Source organism: Salvia splendens, chromosome 11 (genome assembly GCF_004379255.2).
Source record: "Salvia splendens isolate huo1 chromosome 11, SspV2, whole genome shotgun sequence".
Classification (NCBI taxonomy): domain Eukaryota; kingdom Viridiplantae; phylum Streptophyta; class Magnoliopsida; order Lamiales; family Lamiaceae; genus Salvia; species Salvia splendens.
In genome coordinates this window covers 9,474,323-9,486,123 of record NC_056042.1, presented here as the reverse complement: position 1 = coordinate 9,486,123, position 11,801 = coordinate 9,474,323, and the positions used below count along the sequence as shown (strand labels likewise).

The 11,801-nt window shown below is 39.2% G+C and overlaps 1 protein-coding gene across 1 annotated transcript; it reads left to right on the top strand.

Annotated features, from left to right (window-relative positions):
- The first annotated feature begins 8,882 nt into the window (after positions 1-8,882).
- Positions 8,883-10,955, top strand: LOC121754403. The gene is made up of 3 exons (XM_042149766.1): positions 8,883-9,237; positions 10,130-10,271; positions 10,768-10,955. Exons 2-3 carry the CDS (start codon positions 10,133-10,135, stop codon positions 10,953-10,955), a joined length of 327 nt encoding a protein of 108 aa, XP_042005700.1. The 5' UTR covers positions 8,883-9,237; positions 10,130-10,132.
- The last annotated feature ends 846 nt before the right edge of the window (positions 10,956-11,801 follow it).

Here is an 11,801-nt window from a genome sequence, read left to right as displayed (position 1 = left end):
GCTCCAACTCCAAGCTTTAATTAAAAGCTAATTATGCCCAACTTTAATCCACTATTTCTCACTCACCGGAAATCGGATTTGAGAAAGTAAATATACTACATTTATCTACGTAAAATGTAGATCGACGATATGTCATTTAATTTCACAAAATTAAATGTCTCGTCACATTTATTATTTGGTCAAAATCTATTGACCGGGCATATTTTAATCCATGATTTTTTACAATCCCCCACATGAGTGGAAATAGCCGAATGCATATGCATGCAGACACAAGTTCAACCCTCACGAGGTATATAAGCATAAGGATAGGTAGTCGTTGGCTTTGAACCCTCCATAGTCGACACCATCGGATACACGTGCGGCTTAGTAGCGCGATGCTTTGAACTAATCCCCCACAGCGTGCACCGAGACAATGGTGTTAACACTTAAACACCTCAACCTCATCCGTTCTCATGTTTTGTGTCCATTGCGGTCTTGGAAACCACTTTGGATTCATAAGTGCGTTTTATGAAGCGACCACACTTCGCACTTATATAGGTGACTCTTACTTAAGTACCTTGCCATACTTGGTCTCTTTGAGAACTCCATCTCTTTGAGATTCTTAAGAACCATTAGAAGTCATAGACTTGGCCTTTACCACTAGGCAAGTTCTCCAACACTCTATTGCTCTCTAGGGAATAGATATAGTTGAGTGTTTCTCATGAACTCTCATAGCTTAGTTGTCCCTTTGAACCAAGTTCTTGGGATCTCCAGTCATCATGGTTGGGTTACCACTATGATAATTCTTTAGTTTGTGGATTTCAAACCCATTCCCTCTAGCAACTTATTCATTTGATCACGGTTTAACCCTTTGGTTAGCGGATCCGCTAGATTATCTATTGACTTCACATAGTCAATTGTAATCACGCCAGTTGTGATCAAATGTCTCACGGTGTTATGTCGTCGACGTATATGTCGAGACTTACCGTTCTAGAAACCATTGTTTGCCCTTCCAATAGCCGCTTGGCTATCGCAGTGGATTAGCACTGGTGGCACTGGCTTAGACCAACATGGAATATCTTCAAGGAAGTTCTTAAGCCACTCGGCTTCCTCACCCGCCTTATCAAAGGCAATGAACTCCGATTCCATTGTTGATCGGGCTATACATGTCTGTTTTGTAGATTTCCACGATACAACACCACCCCCAATAGTAAAGACGTATCCACTTGTTGAAAGTGAGTCTCTATTATCGGATATCCAATTGGCATCACAGTACCCTTCAAGTACCGGGGGGTATCTCGAGAAGTGTAGCCCAAGATTTTGAGTATGTTTTAAATATCTCAAAACCCTCACAAGAGCTCTCCAATGCTCTTTGCTTGGATTGCTCGTGTAACGACTCAACTTGTTCACGGCACAAGCAATGTCGGGTCGAGTGCAATTAGTTAAATACATAATGCACCAGATGACCCGTGCATACTCTTCTTGTGCAACGGGCTCGCCTTTGTTTTTGCTCAAGTGAACGTCGAGTTCAATCGGAGTCTTAACCGGCGCGCCATCATAGGCTTTGAATTTATTCAATATCTTCTCAACATAATGTGATTGTGTTAAGATGATTCCATCATTCGTCCTTAGAATCTTCATTCCAAGAATTACATCGACTAGACCCATGTCTTTCATGTCAAAGTTTCTCTTTAACATGGCCTTTGTATCGTTAATTACTTGAGTGTTGCTACCCAAGATTAGCATATCATCAATGTATAGACACACTATAACATGACCGTTATTAGTGCTCTTGATGTAGACACATTTGTCGCACTCGTTGATTTTAAACCCGTTTGATAACATCACATTATCAAACTTCAAGTGCCATTGCAATGGCGCTTGTTTCAATCCATATAGGGACTTTAAGAGCTTGCATAAATTTTTCTCTTGTCCAGGTACTACAAACCCTTCGGGTTGTTCCATATAGATTTCATCTTCTAGTTCACCATTTAGAAACGCGGTCTTTACATCCATTTGATGAATCTCAAGATTGTGCAATGCAGCAATAGCGAGAAGCACTCGCATAGATGTATTCCTTGTTACAGGTGAATAGGTATCGAAGAAGTCATGTCCTTCCTTTTGTTTAAAACCCTTTACTACTAGTCGGGCTTTAAATTTATCCACTGTTCCATCGGCCTTAAATTTCCTTTTAAGTACCCATTTGCAACCTAGAGGTTTCGCACCTTCAGGTAGATCTACCAACACCCAAGTGTGGTTTAGCAAAATTGAATCAATTTCGCTTTGAACAGCTTCTCTCCAATGCAGCCCGTCTGGGCCAAAAAAGGCTACTTTTATCGATGTTGGTTCTTCATCCAACATGAAAGCAATGTAGTCAGGACCAAATGTTTTTGGTGTTCTGACTCTATTACCACGTCTTAGTACTGTATCTTTTGGATCGGGCCTTGCACGCTTGCGCGATTCAGGTTCCTCATCCGCTGATTTAGAACTAGTGGTTTCACCCTCCACTGGTTTAGAACTAGTGGCTTCTTCCTCAATTCTTGTCTCAGAATTGGTTACGACTTTTTCTTTGTCTTTGCAAGGAAAGTATTTTCGAGAAATACGGCATTCCTTGACTCAATTGTTGTCCCTACTGTTATAGTCGATATTTCAGACTTGTGAACAACAAATCGATATGCACTACTGTTAAGTGCATATCCAATGAAGATGCAATCAACCGTCTTAGGTCCGATTGTAACTTCTTTGGGCGGAGGAACCATCACCTTTGCCAAACACCCCCACACTTTGAGGTATTTGTAGGATGGCTTCCTTCCCTTCCACAACTCATAAGGAGTAACATCTTTTCCTTTGAGAGGGATCTTATTCAAGATATAGTTGGCTGTCAAAACAGCTTCCCCCCACATGTTATGTGGTAATCCTGAAGTTAGAAGCAGTGCATTCATCATCTCTTTTAGAGTTCGATTTTTGCGTTCTGCAACACCATTAGATTGTGGTGAATATGGAGCAGTTGTTTGATGAATTATACCACTTGCGTTGCATAACTCCTCAAACGGGGCTACATATTCGCCTCCTCTATCGCTTCGACCCATTTTAATTTTACAACCAAGTTGATTCTCAACCTCGTTCTTATAATTTTTGAACGCTTCTATTGCTTCATCTTTACTTCTTAAAAGATAAATGTAGCAATACCTTGTGCAATCATCTATGAAAGTGATAAAGTACTTTTTACCACCTCTAGTTTGCACCATCTTTAAATCACATACATCCGTGTGAATTAATTCAAGGGGTTTTGTGCTTCGTTCAACCGAATGAAACGGCAACTTAGTCATTTTTGCTTCAAGACAAATTTCACATTTATCTTGATTATCTACTTCATTAGCCTTTAGTAAATCTAAATTCACTAATCTTTTAATGGCTTTTGAATTTACATGTCCCAATCTACAATGCCACAAATTTGAAGACTCGGTCAAATAAGAGGAAGTAGATGCTTTATTATTATTAGCCAATGGCTTTGGAACACGCAGTGTTGCTACACTAAGCTTGAAAAGTCCGTCGGTTACATAACCTTTTCCGAGGGACTTCCCAAACTTATACAATGCAAACCTATCAGATTCAAATACAAGTTTAAAACCCCTATTCACTAGTATTGATCCTGAAACTAGGTTCTTCCGGATGTCTGGAACGTGCAGCGTATCCTTCAAGGTGATTGAGACGCCAGACGTCATCTTCAGACGAGGCTTGATTCCCCATGTTTATCTTTCTCCCTTCAACGTTGTTGTAGGTGGAGAACATACTCCTATCTGCGCAAACATGTGCAGTAGCACCGGTATCAATATACCAGCCACCCTTGTTGTTGTTAACAAGGTTGACCTCTTCAGTGACCACAGCAATGAGGTCATTTTCATCCCAGTCCTTGAACTCCTTCTCAACGACGTGGGCAGCCGGCTTCTTCTTCTTGCTGCGGCAGTCTTTTGCAAAGTGGCCTTGTTTGCCACATTTGTAGCAGTCGCCTTCAAACTTCTTTGAAGGCTGTTTTCCCTTCCCTTTGTCACTTGGACGGTTTGGGCGAGGGCGTTTGTTGGAGGGACCGCCCCGCTCCAACAGATTGGCTTTGGCTTCATTTGGGGTGAATCCCTTAGCCTTTTGATCGCTCTTGCGCACATCTGCCTCAATGCGCAACTTCACGATCAAGTCTTCAAGGGTCATCTGCTTTCGCTTGTGCTTGAGATAACTCTTGAAGTCCTTCCAACTTGGAGGGAGTTTGTCAATGATCTTGCACCTTAGGAATTTATCGGGCAAGGTCATCCCTTCAGCCACTAAGGAGTGGATGATCATTTGGAGCTCTTGGACTTGCTCCATGATGGGTCGAGAGTCGACCATCTTGTAGTCCATAAACTTGGACGCTACAACCTGTTCAGTCCCTGCAGCATTATCTATGCTATATTTCTTTTCTAGGCTTTCCCACATTTGTTTAGATGTGGTTACATTGGAGTATACATTGTACAAACTATCATCTAAAGCACTTAGAATGAAATTTTTACAAAGGTAATCTCCTTTCCTCCAAGCTTCATAATCTGCCATGACTTCGAGCCTAGTCTCTTGGTCGCTTGGTGTGGGCGGCTCGTTTTCAGTGAGAAAGTTGGCGACGCCCAATGTTGTCAAGTAGAACAACATCTTTTGATACCACCTCTTGAAGTCTGATCCTCCAAACTTGGGTGGTTTCTCGGCAGGTGACATCATTCTTGGTGCCAAAGGTACCGCAGTTGGTCCTTGGAAGGAACCAATTCCGTTGCCCCCGAAGGAGCCAACAACATGGTTGGGCATAGGGCCCCCACCATTCATGTTAGGCATAGAGCCCGCCATGAACGTACTATCCCCGAAGGGACTAGCACTCGCATGAGACCCGAAGGCCCCAACATTCGTGTGAGGCCCGAAGGCCCCAACACTCGATCCATTAAAGGATCCGAAGGAACCACTAAAAGTGGAACCAACCGATCCACTCGAGGTGGATCCACCAGTGAGCCCAAGGGGGTTAACGAACTCCCAAGGGGTTGTTGATGAAGAGGGATAGCGCCCGGGAGTGGGCATCATCGTCGGAATCGACGACGTATTGACCGGTCCAGTGGTCGCCATGGTGGAAGGAATGGCGGCGGTGGTGGCGGCAGCAGTGGTGTTAGATTTCGTCGACATCTCCAGCAAAGGTGTTTTAAGTTTCGAAATTATTAAGTTCAGTTTAAAAGGTCCAAATCCCTTCAAGGCAAGTTATCTCGTCTTGCGATTGTTGGTTTCTGGATTACAAGATAGCAAAACCGGGCGTAATACAACCCAAAAGAAGGAATACAGAGGGAAGAACTGAACTGAAATTACAACTTAAAAAAGAAGCAACTAAACCAGTATGGTATGATAGCCGAGTCGAGGAGGCCTCTTCCCGCAAGACGAGATACGCCCCGGTAGTGCTCTTCGGTTTGGCGTGTCGTCCCCAAAGGTAAAACGGCTACGTCTCTATTGATGCAGCACCGCAATCTGTAGAGCTCCGGCGAACGGGATGGAGGAGAGGGCAGAGCTTCGACAGAAAACCAATGCAGAGAGAGGGAGAGAACTTATGCAGAGAATGCTTGTATGTGTGTCCTAATGCATTGGTATGGCTAGCCTATTTATAGGCCAAGCCACCATGCAGGGTCAACCAAGCCATGAAGGCTCATCATGGCAGATTCGTAACCGACGGCGGTTACAAGCGTGTGGCAGGAGTGTGCCATTCGCGTGTGGAGCGTGTGGATTTCTCACGTGGCAGCCGTGACTGTGCCTCGCTTGACGATGTGCCAAGCCACTTGGATTGCTGACTCGGCGATGGTCTAAAAAGAATAGTTTGGGCCAAGCACCAAGCCCAAATACCAATTGCCAAGATCCAAGTCCAAGATCGAGATCGGGATCGGGATCGGGATCGGGGCCCGCGACCGCGACCACGACCACGAGCACGGGCTCGGGCGGGCGGCGGCGGCGGCGCGCGCGTGCGCGCATGTGGGCTCTTTCACCCATCTTGGTCCACTATAATTATTAAGTAACATAAAGTCACTTAATTTATACACATTAAAAGATGTGTTAATCCTCCAATGTGGGATAATTAACACTAGTTAATTATTCCCTAAGCTCCAACTCCAAGCTTTAATTAAAAGCTAATTATGCCCAACTTTAATCCACTATTTCTCACTCACCGGAAATCGGATTTGAGAAAGTGAATATACTACATTTATCTACGTAAAATGTAGATCGACGATATGTCATTTAATTTCACAAAATTAAATGTCTCGTCACATTTATTATTTGGTCAAAATCCATTGACCGGGCATATTTTAATCCATGATTTTTTACAATCCCCCACATGAGTGGAAATAGCGAATGCATATGCATGCAGACACAAGCTCAACCCTCACAAGGTATATAAGCATAAGGATATGTAGTCGTTGGCTTTGAACTACATAAAAACTACATATTAAGTAAAAATGAATAAAATATTAAGTAAAAAACTTCATATTTATCTATTTATAATAACAATTCAACTAAAGAGGTGGAGAGTTGTAACGTTATAGTACTACTCTATAAGAGAATGACGAAAAAGTGTTTACATAGAACAATTGTAACATTATGATTTGCATTTGATAATATATTTAAAATATACATACTACATTATTTTTTATGAACAAATGTAAATTATGAGCCCCCACGCCCCAAGATACCTCCGTTGCTAGACGTGGGTCGAAACATATAGTGCCCTAGCAAAAGAAAATGTGTTGATAGTTTATATTGTTTGTTTACTATTTAATCAATGGACTCGTAATTTATTGTCCACTCAATATTCAAGCCATAGTAGAAAATAAACTTATCTTCTAACTCCTTATTTGTGATATTTGCATTCTCGATAATGTGACGACATGGCTTTTAGATAGATTGGCGACTATTCCAGATAGAACAACAACACAAGTCTTTTGTTTTGTATCATGTATTGTACTCACTCACACGCTCCTTGACAAACTTATTTTTACTTTTACCACGGCCTATTAAATATTTTACCCTTTTTTGTTATTTCTTCTTACCCTACATTCATTTTCTTATTTTATTGTTGAAAAAGTGCATAAATAATAAAGATAATAAACGGGTTCTAATTATTTTCCTACTAATATGTTAGTATTATGGCTTTAAATTTGCATTATATTTTATTTTTTGAATCAAATGTCACAAATATCGAAGTAGTATTATGGTCAAAATTTATGTGCCACTCAAATTTAGTTATTGTCAATCGTACTTTGTGAATAAATTAATATGAAAAGTATAAATGTATAGTATTTCACTAAAATATATTCATAGTTAATATATTCCCTTGACAAAAACATATAAGTGGAATTCGAACTAGTAACGAAATTGTCATTCCACTAATTATATCAATTGTTAGAAACATAAAATCAAACCATTCATAGAATACAACTACGGCAAAATACAATTAAACTGCACGTAAAATTAAAGACATATTGCTTTTCTTTTCTTTTGCATATTCCATTTCCCCACATCACTCCATGTTAGGTCAAAATAAAGTAATATTCAATACAAATTACTTTTGTCCATTGAGAATACTATATTGATGAATGAAGTTCTCAGACATTTAGAAAAATCACCTAATTTGAATGTGACAACATACAGATATGGAGTAACAACTTTGGCAGGCACCTAGCCTTTTGATTAATAAATTCGTCAAGAAAATTATGTTTTCGGGTATAGATTTAAACAAGTACAATGATAGAATAAAAAATAGCAAGACCTACCATTTGCGATTTAGTTTTATACGGATATTTCTTAACAAACCTTGTCTCTCTACGTACTAATTTTTTCTTAGTACGTAATCATTGATTAATAATTACCTGCAAAATTCCAAGATTTGTTAGTTACTTTAACTATATGGCTACCTTTCCTGTCTTGAGCTCTGTCTATTTTATTTGGCACGACTGACATTCAATTAAGTAAATATCACCTATATACACTAATTTTAAAACAAAATATTCAGCCAAAAAGATTAACATGCATTTAGTATAATCATTGGTTGGTAAATATTTTATTTGAAATGTAAAAATCTTTTACATATTATAGTCTCATTTTGACTCGGCATCGGTTTTTAAAAATTGTTTAACTTTGTGAAGAAAAATATGAAAATGAATTAGTAATATGTACCTCACTTTTATATGGAATAATTGATTTATTAATATAATGAGGGTGTAATAATTTTGTTGAGTGGTGGATTCCACTTACTTAGAATGAAAAAAAGGTAAAATGAGACTTTAAATGGTAGACACTCTAAAATGACAATATGAGATATTTTTCCACAGATTGAGAGAGTATTAAAAAATATGAAATTTATATCAAAATTCATTATTTTTTATCCTCTATAAATAGAGATCACATTTGCTATATTTTGCACATACAAAAAAGCTCCTTTCCTACACACATAATCCTTCTTCTTTGACATAATTTACGTTTTTTGTTTGTTTGTTTTATAATTTTCAGCTTGTCATTTATAGTGCTTTTGTTTATAAAATATATAATGATGTGGTTGATGGTTATTAATTAAATATAAAAAAATTATGTATGAATTAAATTAATAATAATAATATATAAAAATAAAACTAATTTCATATTGAAAATTTGTTGATTAGATTAATGGTTTTCATGCCCAAATTGTGGAATAGAGTGTAAAATGGAGTGGGCCGACATGGACTCATAGTTTTTCATTGAAACCAAACCAAATCGGGCCTTTAATTTATGCACGTGTTACTAGCAGTCTGTCACGTGCGGGTCAAATTCCGGGTCATCGCATGCGGATCCTCATCTTCTCTACAAAAAAAGACGCGGTCGTACCAATTTTTCCCCCAAATTCCTCCGATCTCATCAAGTGGATTCTCCAAATTTATTTTATTTTTTAGTTTGACATACAATTCGATTTATTTTCTATTCAATTCGTTCTATCCTCTTTCGTCTGACGCCTCTCTTCTCGGAATTCTATTGATTCCAAAAATTCTAGGGTTTCACTGTGAATCCGTCGATGCGTTAGATTTATTCATCGAAATTATTTTGCATTTTTTTGGATTTATTATATAGAATTGATTTTGAAACCCTAATTTTATCCGGAGATTTTCGGACACCTAGGGTTTGCGTATTCTTGGGGATTGTTCAATCTCAAAGCTCCTCGGATCTGCGAATTGATTTAGGGTTTTGGTACGTTTATATCTTAATTTGATTTTACCTTTTGTATTTTTTTGGGGCGGGGGATTTGTACATCTACGGTTAGGTTTGGGTGTGAAATTGTGGTTTTTTTTATAGCTCTGTTTTTATCTCAATAGTTGTTGCAGTCAAGTCTCAGATGGTTTGTGTCATGAAAAATTATTTATCTTTAGCTTATTTAGTAGTAGAATTTTATTTTAGTTTTTGCTAGTTAAACCAATGATACGTGCATGCGTTTTTTTTTGCATGGGAATCTTACAAAGTTGATAAAGAAAGTAATCTATTGGCTGATGTTATTTAGTTTTATATTCATAGCTTAAAGTATTTGTCAATAATGCCTTTTGTGTTGTTCCATGTAATCAGTTGTTGTTTTGTGTAGAAAGTTGGTGAATGTTGTTCATTAGTCTATACTCATTTAATGTTATTTCATCTCTTCAGTGTAAATCTCTCCAACCACCTTTTAGTAGCAAGGTGACTTTATGTCTTGCACTGGTTGTCATAAGTTGTAGTTGGGTCACTTGGTGTTTGTTGGATCATTGGATGTTGCAATCGAAACGTATCTATTTGCTTTATATGTTTTTACAAGTTTTGTAATATATACTTCCTAATTTCCTTCCCTTTTGTGGCACAGGCTTAATTGACGTATAGTTTGCATACATAATAAATTATGTTTGTCAATTTTGTTATTTTCTGTTTCCTAGCTTCTGAGATTGCGTTCATACTTCATTTGCTTGCTTTCTCAAATTTTATTGATTTCTTTTGCTCTTACTAACATGTACACTGGGGTCCCAAAATGACGTACATTAAGGGCCTTTTGAGTTTTTACTATGTGTATGTTCTTTCTTTGCTAAGAATTAAATTTGATGTCCCTTTATTCTTTATACAGAGAATGGGGATTAAACGTCCTTTTGAAGAGGGAGATTTTCCAGAGACCTCTTTCAGGCAACCTAAACGACAGGATTATGCCAGAAAGTTAACCTTAAATGCAGAAGAATATCACATAGCGACTCTGGCAGTTCAATCCCCTGGTGAGTTTTCCTATTTGATTCATTTTGTATTTACAAATTTCAGTGGTTTCTGTATGTTTGTGCGTTGATGAGCTTTTTGATACTCATGATGAGCGTAGTGCTGAAAAAGCTGCTTTAGCTACATACTCCATCAGTCCCTTAAAAATATGAAATTCTGAAGGGGCGCAGGTTTTAATGCACAATTGTTAAGTAAGAGATAGATAGAAAAAAATGGTTGAAGTATTGTTAGTGAAGAATGAGCCCCACCTCATTAGTAAGAAAAGTTTTCTAAATTCAGAAGTTAATAATTTTAAGCGACAAATTAAAAAAGAAATATTTCATATTTTTAAGGGACGGATGGAGTATATGATTGGTCTTTCAATTGTACATCTGATATTCATGATGTTGCTTATTCTAATTTGAAAGAAGCAACTCATGCTTATGCTATCTGGTTACGTATTGCACAATCTCTGGTCTATCTGGCATTGTTCCCAACTGATGCAATATAGCATTTCAGGTGAAGCAAAGAGCATGTTTTATCAGATGCATTTTGAGCAGCTTGAAGATGGCGACAGTGATAATGCTTTTGTGCCTGACAAGGAACTGGAAGCAAGTACGCCCTTGTCTTTGGTCACCAGTAGCAGCAGCGAGGAAGATGTTGTGATTGAGGGCACCTCTAGCTGGTCTTGTTTTCCTGGATACTGATATTAGTATTCCAAGGCGTCCCTGAATCAATTTGACGATCCGTACATATCTTGTTTAACTCTCCTCCTAAGAAACTAGTTCTTCTTGATTGATCATCAAGCTGAATGTCCCACCATGGGATACAAATGCAGTTATTTGTGGTTGTGACAGGGAGGGAGTAGTCGGAACCTGCCTTATTGCAATGCCTGACAATGCTACAACATGGAAGGGAGTGGAGTTGGGCGTGGCAAACAGATTGTTCTTAGTTTGCCTGATATTGGGATCCCTGGATGTGTTGCGAGGTCAAGCATGTGGATGAAGCTAGAGAAAAGAGCATCCACAATAGCGCCTAGCGCACCGCCTAGCCGAGCGTCGGCGCTAGGCGTTCTATTGCAGCCGTCCAGCGATTTTCGCAAAAAAAAACCGCCTAGCGCTCGGCGGTTCCCGTGGCGCTAGGCGGTGCGCTAGGCGATCCGCTAGGCGCTACGACTTCTACTGCGTCCCGGATCACCTAGCGCGATTTTTTAATTTTTTTTTTATTTCCGAAACACTATATATAACGATTTGCCCGTCATTTATATTCGCACCACTTGTATTAACGAGTACTCTCTCTATCTTAATTTCTGTACAAGATCAACACCTAGAAATGAGTAACGCCGGTGGTAGTGGTGGGAGTGGTGGGGATGCTGAGGAGTACGAGCGTATAATGAACGAAGCGCTAGAGGCCTATACGAACCGTGAGATTGATCAATGGATGCAGAGGGCCTTGCAGCCGGCGGTACCTCGACCTCGACCAGTGGTACAAGCCGCCGAGCGTGATTGATCGTGATCACGTAGCTGCACATCAGCGCCTATACGAAGACTACT

Bases quoted from the DNA above. Each gene is read 5' to 3' on its own strand.
- LOC121754403 (XM_042149766.1), top strand. From the start codon at position 10,133: ATGGGGATTAAACGTCCTTTTGAAGAGGGAGATTTTCCAGAGACCTCT. The intron at 10,272-10,767 runs GTGAGTTTTCCT...ATAGCATTTCAG, and splicing joins TCTGGCAGTTCAATCCCCTG to GTGAAGCAAAGAGCATGTTT.